The sequence below is a fragment of the Megalops cyprinoides genome, chromosome 10, assembly GCF_013368585.1.
Source record: "Megalops cyprinoides isolate fMegCyp1 chromosome 10, fMegCyp1.pri, whole genome shotgun sequence".
Lineage (NCBI taxonomy): Eukaryota > Metazoa > Chordata > Actinopteri > Elopiformes > Megalopidae > Megalops > Megalops cyprinoides.
In genome coordinates, this window is record NC_050592.1 from 3,438,545 (window position 1) to 3,453,170 (window position 14,626).

At 49.4% G+C, this 14,626-nt stretch overlaps 1 protein-coding gene across 1 annotated transcript; it reads left to right on the forward strand.

Annotated features, from left to right (window-relative positions):
- The first annotated feature begins 2,110 nt into the window (after window positions 1-2,110).
- Window positions 2,111-6,730, forward strand: med18 (mediator of RNA polymerase II transcription, subunit 18 homolog (yeast)). Its single transcript, XM_036539611.1, has 3 exons — window positions 2,111-2,619; window positions 3,524-3,603; window positions 5,865-6,730. Exons 2-3 carry the CDS (start codon window positions 3,531-3,533, stop codon window positions 6,416-6,418), a joined length of 627 nt encoding a protein of 208 aa, XP_036395504.1. The 5' UTR covers window positions 2,111-2,619; window positions 3,524-3,530; the 3' UTR covers window positions 6,419-6,730.
- The last annotated feature ends 7,896 nt before the right edge of the window (window positions 6,731-14,626 follow it).

Sequence of the window (14,626 nt, forward strand, 5' to 3'; positions counted from 1 at the left end):
TCTGGAAGAGTTACAGGATTGTGTTGCTGGAGGCATATAAATTTGCAGTGTTCCAATGGAAAAACATAAGTTTTTTCTGTGCTCAGCAGCTCCATATTTTAAGTTTTAAAGATCCCTTGTAAGAGGACTGGAATCTGAAGGTTTTGCTCAACATGGCAATAGATTCAGCATCTGGGAGGATTAACAACAGCAAATTCAATATACCATGTGTCAAATTAGAGTTTTGAGGCACCAGTGATCACTTTTACAGCACAGAATTTCATTAAAAGATTTGATCCAGCTGATGCATTGAAACACAGAGATTGTTTGAGAGCTATTGGAAATGGAGGAATGGAAATTCTATAATTTAGTCAGTAGGAAGGATGATAATAATGTGTATGTTCACATAACAATTTCATAACTGAACTGTATGCATTATATATTATTTCCACAACACATTTTGCCACATGCAGATGGGGAACTACACAGAGCAATGGAGTAGGACACTCATTAACCATTTCTTTTTAACTAAGTCTGTATATTTTATCAGGTAGCACATCAGTGGTAAAGCACCCAGTTAAAAACAGGAGTAATATTATCATACACCCATCAGACAAAAAGATGTACATGTTTTGGAAGCTGCTAGACAGTATAGGAATTGTCTGCAGGAAAAATTCTTGAGATTCAAAAGAGAATCACATGACATATGCAACTAATTAATGTCTAATTAGCCATATATGTTTGTCATATATGTGGAGACAACTCTAAACATTAACAATATATTTTAAAATTATGTAGAGTAGATATTAATGCAATATTCAGCATTCATAACAGCATTGTATTGTCAGATGGTACCATGGCATCAATAAAACCTGTTATTAGAGAACTGCTATGATATCCCCATTACAGCCACGGCAGACAGCTCCAGTGACGGACCTGGTTCTCCTCTGAGCTGCTCTTTGCTGTGTGACGGGGATGGAGAGGGGGCCAGCCTGCCTTGGACCCACAGTGACGGCACCAAAGCTCCACCTGTCACGGTGGAAAATGACACAGTGACTTTCTCGGTGTTCGACATTCCCAGTGAGCACGGGAGGACATTAGCCTGCAACGCCAGCGCGAGAGGAGAGGGTGTCATAAACGGCACGCTAGACTGGGACACAAGTGAGTGCAAACAGGGAAATACAAGGTGGTGGCTATGAGTAACAGGTCAATCAGACTGAATTAGCTGAATACCAGAACAAGTCCTGTATCATAGTTTTAGAATCATTACAAGTGTGTTCAATCATCTGTTTGACTTACTCAATTATTGTTTGTATTTAATTCTCCATGTGTTTTTTCCTGTCACTGGTTCCATGTTACTTTGCTTCTTCCTTCTTTCAGAAAGTGGGCAAAAGCAGGCAGAAAGGAGCCGTCTGACGCTGGCAGTGTTTGGGTCATTAGCAGCCGGAATCTGCTTGTTGGCTCTTCTCTGTTTCATATTTCTCTGCAGACGCAGAATATGTGCAGGTAAGAGAGGTGGACTGTTCGTTCCAAATTAATTGCACAATTACCTTTTATACATCACAGCACATCCTAATCTGTGTGTGTTTAATATTCTCACTATGTTCGTTTCAGCGGATGGACCATCTGGTCACATCCTGTGTTCTATCTGCACAAGAGGCACACAGCCAGAGGTATGTCACATTCAGACTCCTCGTGCTTGATTTTTTTTTTAAAGCTTTGTTTAACTCCTTTGCTCAATATATTTCCTTATGTCACTGGGGCTGCAGATTGTTCTGTTGTTTGTGACACAATTTATTTTACACAAGAGCAATACATTTTGGTCTATATAACATAAATTCTGTGATGATGATTATGAGGATGATGATTTTTTTTTTTTTTCTTCTTCTTCTTATCATCATCATCATCATTATTACTTCTTATTTCTCAGCCCGGGAAAGAACAAACCGAGGTTATTTACTGCACCTCAGGCATACGAAAACCACCACAAGAGCACGTCATCAGAGAAGAGGAAACATTCGTGTTGTACCGTCTGATCCGGAGACGATGCATGAGAGGATCAAATATTTGACAAAATATAATTTACTTAGATATTACCTTATTTTCTTGTATACGTATAACTTTATGTAGAATTGTTTTTATTTTGTACTTGTTGTCAGTTGTGCTTTTGTCTTGCTTTTAATCAACATTCGTTCCATCGATACGGATTTCTGTTCCCCCAATTAATCACTTAAAAACCTCCATGCTTGCAAACTGCGCGCCCGCATGCGCAGTGAAGAAGCGGCGAATTTGACCGGAGAAGCGCAGCCGAGCAAGAAGCACTCTGGGAAGGAAACGCTCCAACTGTGGATGTAGCCGGATAGCTAGCCTACTTACCGGACACGTCTTTCTTATTTCAAGTTTAACTGTTCCCCTGTAAAAGCATAATAATAAATCGGGCACCATTGAACTGGCTGTGTTTTAAAGTGGTCAACTTAAAAAAGCCTTTGACCAGCTGCCGTTTAACTTGCCGGGGAGCGGCCCTCGGATCCACGGCCTGGAGTTTTTGAAGTGGCCGGAAGAGACTGCACTGAAAGCGCCTGCCTCACTTTTGGGGTGTCCGGAACAGCGGAGACAAGTAGACGTTCCTTTAGCATAAAGGTGGGTGTTTTTCTGATCTCTATTAAATGATAACCGTGGTGTAAGTTGCATCAGTCTGATAGTTTCTTGACTGAAGCTTGCACCAACTCGCTACTGCCTGTGAGCTAACTACCGTTAGCTAGCTAGTTGTTACTTTTGAAAAGACTGAGTTTGCTAGTTAGCCAACAAAGGTATTAACGTTAAGGAAATGGTTGTACGCATTTGAACTGTATATAAATTCTGTATTCGTTCAATCTAGTGTGCTAGCAAACTAGCTTGCTCAAAACATCCACTTGACATCCATGTGCTGCCATCATTATTGTTAGCTAGGTAATTGTTAGTCGGGAATGAAAGAATCGTAGATGAGATGAGCTAAGATTTACTCAGTTTAAGTCGCTCACATATGTGCATACCTATTCGTAGGATGCTATAGATGACATGTCAGAGAGATCCTACGTATTACAGAGACAAAGTGGTTGTGTATAGCTGATGTTTTATCAAATTATTCACGAAACAAAGCGAAAAGAAAGTCTTAAATTCTTGTTTTTCTCAAACCAAAGAACAAGAAACGACTGGATTTACAGGACATTTTTGATCGATAATAGCAATACATAACAAAGCAATATCAACAACATTAGCATTAAAACATTGTCATTTGTAATTCCATGTAGTTGCATGTTTCCGGTCGTACTAATGACATTGACCAATATTAATACTGTTCATAACATTCTAGTGCACTGACGTGTGTATTCGTGTATGATTAAATTTTCAGTCAAGTAAACCTCTTTCTTTGTGACGATGGTTAAAACACTGACAGCGAATACAAACGCATCAAAGCAACACACAGTTATGCTTTTTACTTGACATTAACGCATATTAATGCAGAGATGTTTTGATGGCTCCTTTTCTTTGTGTGCTTCCTCAGAAGCAGGATGGAGGCTCCTCCAGTCACTGTGATGCCTGTTACAGGAGGAACCATCAATATGATGGAGTATCTCCTGCAAGGTGGGTTTCCCTGCACCGGAGCCTCTGGGGCCTGCAGTGTGTGTATTCTACCATTGCTCTCTACTGCACTGATCCATGTGGTCAAATAAACTGGGTCTGGGGTCCACGGGTGTGTCCGGAGAAGGTTGGAGGCGGGGTGCAAGATGCGTTAACGTACGATACACCCCTGCCTTAGCCGTCTCTGCTAGTCTGACTGAACACAGACTTGTGCCATAAGTATGATGTTTTTTTTTTTTCTTTTCGTTAGAATTCTACTGAAAATAGTTTGCTGTAAGTGCCTGTGAGGTATATCTCAAAGAAAAGGCTGAATATGCCTCAGGTTGCCTCATGAAGTGATTTAAAGAAGCATTTTTTTTGTGCAACTAGCAGCCTTCATCAGGGTCAGATTTAATATTTTCTTGCACATACACGCTGTGGAGTTCCAGATACGTGTGAGAATTCTGTAATGACATGTAGTACATGGAGCAGACCTGATACTGCCATTCCTGGCATTATAAGTGCATTTGGAGAGGAAAAATAAATCAAAATTTGTCACAGAATAACTTGAAACCTTTTTGTCTATTGTTGTTTAGTAAATTAGCACCAGACTTGTAACCTGGATTTGCAAGAAATGAAGGAACTACATATACCACGATCAACCTTTGGATAGAACAATAAATTTAGGTTTTCTCTGAAGGGCTGTGTCAGAAGCAGACTTCTCTTCAGTCAAGTTACCGTTAAATAGTACATTGGTTGAATTGTGTGGAAAGGGGAGAAAGCTAAACTCAGTTTTCTGTCCTCACCAGCTTGCCGCTTCCACTGTCCTTCCCACAGGTGGCTCTCAGGGATGAAAGGTTTTCTTTCACAGGCTGTAGTATTTCAGCAAGTAATCGGAACTAGCTAGCCTCACTGACTCGCATTACATTAAAAATACAGATGATACAGTGAGTGATTTGTTTGATTGAGATACAGTGGTTTGTTTTCTATTTATATATTTTACTTGTAGCAAAAAGAGTGCTCAGGTTCTCACCTAATAATGCTGGGAGTTGGCCTGCAAGCAATAATATCAATTAGGGAATAGGTGGCAGTGTTCAGTGGTAAGCTAATAGTTTTTTCACAGTGCGTCTTTATTTATGTATTTTTTCTTCTGAAAACATGACCCACATAATCCGTCACTGTGGCAGATCTGGGCAAGGGTGTTGTTTTGCTTATTTTGAAATTCACATTACGCTCCCATTAAAAATGAGGGTGAGATGATAAAGTGGCGTGATATGGCGGACCTGCTGCTGCCAGATTGACGATTTGTCAGAAATTCAACGCTGTTGTTACCTTGACAACGATGCATTCCAGGTTCTTTCAAAAGGAGCTCTTTGATTTGTCGGTGTGCATCATCATCAGAGGGCGTGTTATTGAGCAGGAATGGAGAAGAACGCAGATCACAGTATCCTCGGATCCGCTGCATGTGACAGTAACACCCATTAAAGCCTTGTCCAAGTCATCATTTCGCTTTCTGGCTGTGGCTGGGATTCAGTTTTCATTCAGTCTTTCAGTTCAGTATAGTGCAGTTTCAGTACAGTCTCTAGTCCAGGAAAGGTTCTGGTAAGCTCCAGTGAAATGAGTTCCACCTCTCTGCTGTACCTGCTGTGTCGGTGACCCTCTCCTCTCAGCTTAGTGCACTTTGGCCGTTGTACACATGTTGTGTAATTAGGACTATGGCAGGCGGCTGCCGTTCTGTAGTTATCCCTCACATCTACATGTCTGCACTTGTCGGATGCAAAGGTACGTCAGTGCAGGTAACGGGGCCACATGAACGACTGTGCATGCAGAAAATGGCAGACCACATGTGAGCTTGTCAGTCTGTCACATTGTGCTGTAATAACCAGAGCTGCATTGCAGTGCTTCAGATTGAAGCGCTGCAATGAAAGATTTCAAATCTAAAGTAATGCACAAGAAAAGGAAAGATGTGAGTATTAAAACTCAGGTGGCAGTGTAGCGTAGTGGTAAGGAGCAGAGCTCGTGACCGAAAGGTTGCCGGTTCGTTTCCCCACTGGAGCACTGTTGTTGTACCCTTGGGCAAGCTACTAAACCCAGAATTGCCTCAGTAAATATCCAGCTGTATAAACTGATAACAGGAAAAGATTGTAAAGTATGTAGGTTGCTCTGGATAAGAGCGTCTGTTAAATGACGGTAATGTAATGAATGCAGGCAGGGGGACAGGGTGCAGTGGGCCCGCAGTGCGGTTGCAGCGTTCAGTAACTCCCTGCTGTGCTTCCGCTCTCCAGGCAGCGTTCTGGACCAGGCCCTGGACAGCCTCCTCCACAGGCTGCGCGGCCTGTGTGACAGCATGGAGCCCGAGAGCTTCGCCGACTACGAGACGGTGTACCTGCTGAAGGGCCAGCAGGGCAACCCGTTCCTGCTGCGGGCGCGCCGCTCCCTGGCCCACCCCACCGCCCCCTGGCACCTGCGCTACCTGGGCCAGCCCGAGGTGGGCGACAAGAGCCGGCACGCGCTGGTGCGCAACTGCGTGGACGTGGCGGCCTCCCACAGCCTGCCCGACTTCCTCAACGAGATGGGCTTCCGCATGGACCACGAGTTCGTGGCCAAGGGCCACATCTTCCGCAAGGGGGCGCTGAAGGTGGTGGTGAGCAAGCTCTTCCGCATCCTAGTGCCGGGAAACACGGAGAACACGGAGCCGCTGTCGCTGTCCTACCTGGTGGAGCTGAGCGTGCTCGCCCCCGCCGGCCAGGACACCGTCTCCGAGGACATGCGCAGCTTCGCCGAGCAGCTCAAACCGCTCGTGCACCTGGAGAAGATCGACCCCAAGAGGCACATGTAGGGGCCGCGCCCCGACGCGGGGAGGGGACAGGAGCGACCGCTACACAGGTGCCCTGTGAAGGGTGTGTGTCCTTCCGTAACATGAGGGGCTTGACCTCACAATCCGGTGGCTGCATCTCCTTACTTTTACTGTGGCGATACTGAATAATGGAAACGGTTGTGCTGGGGTTCGGTGCGGTGTCCTCAGCTGTGCAGAGCGGAGCTGTCCCTGGTTTCCTCTCACTGTGAGGGTTCCAGGTGGAGCGGTGGTGACGCCGCTGCACTTCCCTCGGCTGAGGCCGGAAACCTCAGGCGGACTGCAGACTGTGGGCAGCGCGGCAGGCTCCTCTCTGAAGTGCGCTTCTTATTAAAAAAAAAACATTCGGCGGAGTGAAAGGGTTGTGCAGCATACTTCTTCTGTTTGTTATTTTATGCTCTGTATCACGATGTGCGTGTGTGCGCGCGCGTGTGTGTGTGTGTCTGCGTGTGTCTGCGTGTGTCTGCGTGTGTGTGTGTGTGTGTGTGTGTGTGTGTGTGTGTGTGTGTTGAGAAACGAGATGATGTAACGCTTGGCTCAAGTCCAGCAACATTCAGGATGTTGAGCGTAGGGCAGCCTCTTACTGCCATTACACTGTTACCTGCCTCTGCTCTCGAAGGACGGTCGTCACGGACACCGCCCTGTCCTTAGCGATGCAGCTGCTTAGGTGTGTCCTTCAGGGACAACTCTTACACTCAACACTCTTACACGTAACAATCCACAGTTGTGGGCAGTGTCAGAAATTACATACTAAAACTGCAGCACTTGGAAATATTAAAAACACAGTGTTCAAAGAGAAACAGTATCCTTTTTAATCTTGTATTTACTTTTGTTGGTTTTGCCTTTTAAACCCTCCCCCAACTCCAAAAAAACCTCAATGAAATGTAACAGGACTTAAAAATGAACGTTGACTATATTTTACATCATAATAATATCCTCTGCTGTATCCTTTTCATTCCTTACATTTTTGTGGGGTGTTGTTCGTGTTCCTCTTGCTCATGGGAATGGGGGCAGGGAATGTGTGTGTGTGTGTGTGTGTCTCGTTTTTTTTCTCCTTCCCCGTTCTATTGTTCTGAATCACATTGTTGTGTGAATGGAATGGCGTACACTTGCAGTTCCTCTTCCGGCCACAGGGGGTCTCCCTTACTCCTCGCAGGCCGCGGCTGTCTCCCCGGCGCCTCGCAGATCATCCCTCCATGTGTGCGCCCCGGTTGCCATGGCAATAATTAGAGGAGAGATCTGCACAGCTTTTTTTTCCCCTCTCTCTCTAATTAGCCTTCTCAATTGCTTAATGATACACAAACCTGTGAAAGCTTCCCTCTCTTTTTCTTTTTTTTTTTTTCTAAAACAAAGGCTTTGATTTCTCCCCCTCCCCCCCTTCCGTTTTCAGCGTTAACCCATTAGTGCCTCTAATGGAGGTTGAGATCAGAGCCGAGGCTGCTGCACGCTCTGGGCTAATGCTGGGCTGTGTTTAACACATGGGAAAATTCCGCTCCCCCCCCCCCCGCCTACCGCCCCCCCCTGCACAATCGGGCCCTGACAAATCCCAGTGCTCCTCTGCAAGCTGATTGACATCATTAGCAGGCTCCCGGGCAGCTGGGGAGAGACGAGGGGTGGGGGGGGGGGGGGTCTCGCCGTAGTGGGCCCTGCCGCGTCAGGTGACCTTGTGTGTCGGAGGAGGGGAGGTGCATGCCGGGGGGGGGGGGGGCGCGGCGGCTGTCTCCCCCGATCGACTCGTCCCCGCCTCAGAGCCGGTGAGGCGGAACTTGCGGGAGCCGGGGGGCGTGGAGGTGATGCCCGCCTTCCTCTCCGGGGGTCACCTGGTCTCCGGCCCCACACTGCGCCCCTGACGCTCCGCAACCCCCACCTCCCCCACCACCCCCCCGCGGACGCAGGCGTACCGCCTTCCCTTTAGCCTGGCTGTACGGAGGCCGCTGCCCTCCCAGCAGCTTTAAACCCGTGCTATGTGCGAGACCCACGGTGGCTCTCTTACAGTAGCCAGTGAGACACTGCCTCCATCTCTCTCTTCCTATTTCCCATCGGCCCTTGTAACTGAATTATTTATTCGCGCAGCAGATGCTCTTGCCGAGGGCGACTTATGTCCATCGCTTGTGTTTGACATATTTCCCAGTTATGCTGCTGGATTTCCTTCCCCTCTGTCTTTCATGGCTGCGGAGCGCTTTGTGTTAAATACCTCGCCCTTTGCTCCTGCACCCGGTTACCCCCGCCGGGACCGTTCACCGCTGCCTGGGCCCGGCGGTCGGCGCTGCGGTAACGGGCACCTTGGCATCCTGCCCGCTCAGACCGGACCTGACCCACCCGGCGGTGCAGACGGTCAGAGCTCTGCCCCGCTGCTGGGAGGCGTGCGCTAACAGTTTAGCAGTTCCTCAGAAACGGCACCTGCTTCCTCAGAAGCGAGGAAGACCAGCCAGACGCTCGCCCCGCGCTGGCCTCCTCGGGTCCTTCCTGGAAAGAGCACTTAACCTTGCCGTGACCTTTTGAGCATTTATGGGGAACTGGAGCACGCCACTCATTACCGGCCTGAACCCTGAGTCTTATTTATTTCTTTCTAATCAAATCAAGGTTGCTTGCCCCACTGTAAAGGTCCAGTAAAGGGTTAAAGGTGGGCTTATAAAATAAATGCAAAAAATAAATGAAGGGAACCGTGGTTACCCTGCGCGCCCCGCTGGCCCTCGCTGCGGTGCCCCTTTAAGGCGAGAGCGCCGTCTCCGCAGCCCGGTGCTGGGGGCCGTCCAAAGCGCCGTGTTTCAGCGCGAGTGCAGCCAAGGGTCTCCCGAATGACGGACAGGCCCAGAAAAACAGCCCTGGCCCTGCATTACGCTGCATTTTCTGCCCTGACGTACAGAGCTTACAGCACACCCAGTCACGCAGATCCAGCTCGCAGCGGAAGCTCTGCCCAGGAGTGCACTGGCAGCGGCCCCACATGGTGCTGAAGCTGCAGTGTAGTGTCAGTCAGGCATTCAGCAGATGCTCTTATCCAGAGCGGCTTACATAGGTTACGGTATCCATTTACACAGCTGGATATTTACTCAGGGTGGGGTTACGTACCTTGCCCAAGGGTACAGCAGCAGTGCCCCAGCCGGGAATCAAACCAGCAACCGTTAAGTTACGAGCTCTGCTCCTTACCACTATGCGACACCACTGTCTGTATAAAAGCCCTTAACCTCTACAGTACACCACTCTGTCAGCCTAGTTTTAACATCTTCTTTAATGACCTTCTACTTATGTACAGCAGGTTTAATTTACTGGAGAGCACCTGAGACTGTGACCTGTGCACTGGATTACCACCTGCCTCTAATCCCCATCTTCAAAAATACCGTTCCCCCCTGGACACTCGTCCCCCTGGTCTCCTGCTTCCGTCTTCCAGGAAATCCGCTTTGGTCGGGGGGGGGGGACTGGCAACGTTGTCCAAGTGCCAGGCCAGAGCGCAGGAGCCAGCGCATTAAGCGGGCTATTTGCATCCCTCCCCTCCCCGTTTCTGCGGCTTCGCCCCCGGCCGGCCCCCATCTTGGCCTTCCCCATGGTCGTCTCCCCCCTGAGCAGACCCTCCTTTGATCTTTGCTAAACTACTCCGTCCTGTCTGTTGTGGTTTTCAAAAAAAAAAAACAAAACCAAAAAAAAAAAAAACTCGAGTGAAAGCCAAAGGAGGGGGGAAGATTATCTGCGTCGCACCACTGGGCAAAAAAGGGAATGGTGTCACACGCCTTGTGGTTTAGTCAGTGTTTAACTTGTAAATAGGATTAGCAGTCAGCGTCGGATCGCATTAGTTAAACCTCTCTATGTCAGGCGCTTTGATATGGAGGGGGGGGGGGGGGTCTGTCGCTCAGCTTTACCTGCGCTCTTCTGTGTTCTCCGCAGCCCGGCATAATTTCGCCTGATTAAGCCCTCCTGACTCTCCGGGACGCTGTGTCTGAGCGTTCTGAGCCCACACGGCGCAGTTACACACGGCGCAGTTACACACACGGCGCAGTTACACACACGGCGCTGTTACACACACGGCGCAGTTACACACACGGCGCAGATACACACACGGCGCAGTTACACACGGCACAGTTACATGGCACAGTTACACACACAGCACAGATACACAAACGGCGCAGTTACACACACGGCGCAGTTACACACGGCGCAGTTACACACACGTGAATTTGGGAGTGTGTAATGATAGGCAGAGACGCGGGAGAGACGCGGTGTTCCAGTGCTCCGAGCACAGGCCCAGTCACACGAGGGAGAGAAAAAAACAAAAACAACGAGGATAACAAACGTGGAGCTTTATGTAACTGAGTTTGGCTGAGGCCTGGAAGAAAGGGGAGGCTCTTGGTCTTGTTTTTGGGCTGCAGGGAGGGTGAAGGGGGGTGCTTTTTAGTTGATCAATGAAATTCCTTTCCTTTTTTTTTTGTTTTTTTGTTAAAGTGCAGACCGTGTTGGAACGGGCTCTGCTCTCTCGGAGGCCGGGCCTGGCTGCACTGTTCTGAAGGCTGCCCCAGTGTGCCCGAGGCCTGAGGCCTGCCTCCTGCCTCTGGAATGTCTGGTATGGGACTCGTGAGCCAGGCTGCCCTGGGGGCTCCCCATGCAGTCCCCAGCCCTGCCCAGCCTCGCCCAGCCTCGCCACAGCATGGCCGTCTGGCTCCCAGAAAGGCGCCGCTCCCTTCCCTCTCTCTTTCTCTCTCCCTCTCTCTCTCTCTTTCTCTCTCTTTTTCTCTCTCTCTTTTTCTCTCTCTCTCTCTCTCCCTCTCACTTTCCCTCTCTCTCTTTCTCTCCCCTTTCTTCTCTCACTCCCTCTCTCCATCCCTCTCTCTCTTCTCTCTTTCCCTCTCCCCCTCTCTCTCTCTCTCTCTCTCTCCATCCCTCTCTCTTCCCCCCCCCCCCCCCCCTCTCTCTTTCCTCCTACTTCCTTCCTGGCGTGCTGCTCTGTGTGGCGACTGTCAGCTTCTACATCCAAAGCCCAAAAGCTCTCTCTTTGTGAGAGTCATGTCGCACCGTGTTTGTGAAAGAAGGTGTCGCTTTGCCAAAAACCCACAGACCCAGCTTTTTGAAGTGGGGATTAGCATCAGCACTTTCTGCGCTTTTTTCTCTTCTTCATTTGAGTCGTGCAGATTGGGTTTAAAGAGAGAGATCTCTGGGAAACGAGGAACCGAAGTTCCACCTGCGCGCCCAGGGCAGTGAGGTGCTTCCAGTCATAGAATGTGCCACCATGGTCCCCTCTGCATGCGATTGGACCAGGCTGCGGTCCCCTCTGTGTGTGATTGGTCCAGGCCTGCAGCGCTGCGGTCCCCTCTGCGTGTGATTGGACCAGACCCATGGAGCTGCGGAGCTGGGAGGAATGTCCTCTCAGAGCTGTGGTTGAGGGAATTCACGCCGTTTCAGTGGAATGTTTTGGGAAGTGGCTCGGGGGGGGGGGGGGGGTGGGCGGTGTTCTTGAAAATGAACACACCCGTAACATTGGCTACTGATGTTCCTCATACATTTTTTTCTTGATTGCCTGTTACCTAGTCTCAGCACCTGTGTAAGGATGACTCATTAGTTATGTGGCCTGCATATCTGCCATATCTTGCAGGTCTGATCTTTGTCGCAGGGGAATGTGTGTGTGTGTGTGTGTGAGTGTGTGAGAGAGAGAGCACTGTGGGTATGTGGTCAGGCTAATGTATGCATGAGTGGCTGAACTGGATGGCTTGCCTTCAAAGGATGGTATGGCTGTCAGCGATGGGTGGAGAGGCTGTGTGTGCGTGCTGGGGAGTGCGGTTAGGGTTCAGTGTGCTGTTGTCATTCCCAGACTGTGTACGTGTGCTCTGTAGTGTGGCGTGTCGTCCTCAGTCTCGGCCAATGTCAGCCAGCGTTGCACAAGAGCCGGGGGGGATTAGTGAGGTGGGAGTCTGCTCACCGATACTCCAGCCAACACCTGCCGTAATCACGGGGTTTAGTGCAGCCAGGCAACCGGAGCAGGAGCAGAGAAAGATCCTGAGGGCGTGTGTGTGTGTGCGTGCGTGCGTGCGTGCGTGTGTGTGTGGACTGAGGGGAAGGGGAGAGAATTCAGAGGTGTGACTCACTTGCCATACAGACATTCCATCCCACCCGCCTCACCTGCGATGTACTCATCTGAAGATCTGTTGTTCCTCAGTTCCCGCCTAAAAAAGGGCACGCGACCAGCTCTGACGCGCCAGGTGGCACAGGTGTGTCCAGAACAGCGTCTGGGTCGTTCTTCGCGGTCTTCTGGCGTGCTTTTCGTTGAATAAAAATAGACATGCAAAACCCCCGCCCGTCGTTTTGCCACTATCAGTTTCGCTTGCGTGCGGCATGTACGTCTGAAGCACTGCATTGCACACGGCGGCCTGGAGGCCTGCAAGCTCCCGCTCGTATCGCCTCGGTTGTGTTAGCGGAGCCGTATTACCGCACATTTACGGCGGTCCTACGGCAAAGAATGACATGACTACGCATCTCTGCCCTTACTGACCCCCCGGCGGTGGAGACGGGGTCGTGAGGGAGTCATTTAACCGGGTCTCCAGCTGTTCTCCCGCGCTCTCCTCCAATCCACAAGTGAGGTGAAATTGCTGGTCCCCGGCGGACAACAGCCAGTCGTGCACCCACAAAATTTCAATCTGCTTGTCTAAAATTAGGATCTCCTTGGGTTCTGCTCGTGCCGCTGCGCGAATCCCGGGCTAAAGACGCACGTGCGTAAAGATGGTGTCCTTATTCGAGAACAAAAGCTGCAAGACAGAAATCTTTGCAGATCGTGTGTGGATGATACGTACACTACAATTAAAGTTTTTAATATAAGATTTTATGGAATTTATGCGTAATTTATTCGGAACCTGGGCTCGCTGTTTATAAGCAGCAGTCGATGTTAGGTCTTCGAGAAAGCAGGTTTTTTTATCCTTGGTCTGATAACCCCTAGGTTGCGTGAATAGTTTGTACTTTCATCTGGAGGTGGAGTACTAATCAGAATATTCAGCAAGGACGATCATGTTTCGTTGTACTGTGGACCAGTTTCGTTGGACTGTGCATAATACTTGAGTTGTGTTTTGGTGACTTGATCTGACGAGCTGTACTGTCTGTACACAAAGTCTAAACCTAACTACAGAATACCGGGGCGATTGGCTGGCAAGAGCTCGGTGTTTTCATTCCGTAGGGTGGGAGTCACGCCGCATTCTTGTTACAACTTCACTGCGGTGCTTAAAAATCTACTTTCCAAAACCGCTAGCCCATGTGTTTTTAATTATGTTCCATGTTAGTTCTTATTTACTACCCGTGCCCCACCCCCTTCTCTCTATCTGTCTTTCTCTCTCTCTGTCTCTTTCCTCACACATGTTGTGAAAGACCAGTTTAGTCATGATGAAAACACTTCACGGAGGAGCATTTGAGGTTATGGTCGCCCTTGACAACCAGCTGTCAATAGTAAATGTGTGACGTCATCACTGGGGGATTTTCCACCAAAAAAAGGAGCGAAAGAAATGCACAGAAAATATGCCAGCCCCTTTCGCTGGAGCGGCAGCCAATGGACGGAGTGAAGCCTCAGACGCCGGCCAATCGTCGGAAAGCACCGAGCAGCGAGTCCTCCCGGTTGTCAAGTTCAACCCAATCAGGAGGCGGCGCTGTGGTTCGCGGCGTGGGCGGAATCCCCTCGGTCAATGTAGCAATCTGAGAGAGTTACACACGTGGGTCATACACGGGCTGCTATTGACTGTGACATCCACAACAATCCCGCCCGCCGCTCCGGAGTAAGAGCAGACAGGCAGGCGGACGATGGCACAGCTATGCCACGCACTGCCGTCGGTCAATTGCTAAGAGGCTGCCTCGTGCATGTCACGAACTCGCTTACCTTGTCTTTTAGCAACTCTAAGCAACTTTATACACAACTGGACTAAAAAAAAAAAGATGGTCTTGCAACATATTTCTTCTCGCTCAAGTGACCGATAACGGATGGGAGTTTGGTTTATCTAATCTGTAGTAATCTCAGCTAAATCTATGTAATCGCGCCGGCAAAGTGCATTCCAGAAGTTTGGTAGACGAGCCTACTGCGTTGAGGCGGACGGTGAACCGAGATTCAGAGGCGCAAACGTGAGACGCAATTACACAGCGGAGCTGACGGACGGGAGATGCGCGCCCGCCGCCTGGCGACCCAGTCATAGCAACAGGTTGCGAAATACTACATTTTACCAATCTGGGACAGAGATG

Coding starts and splice junctions, on each gene's coding strand:
- med18 (XM_036539611.1), top strand. CDS start 3,531: ATGGAGGCTCCTCCAGTCACTGTGATGCCTGTTACAGGAGGAACCATC. Junction 3,604..5,864: donor GATGGAGTATCTCCTGCAAG/GTGGGTTTCCCT, acceptor TCCGCTCTCCAG/GCAGCGTTCTGGACCAGGCC.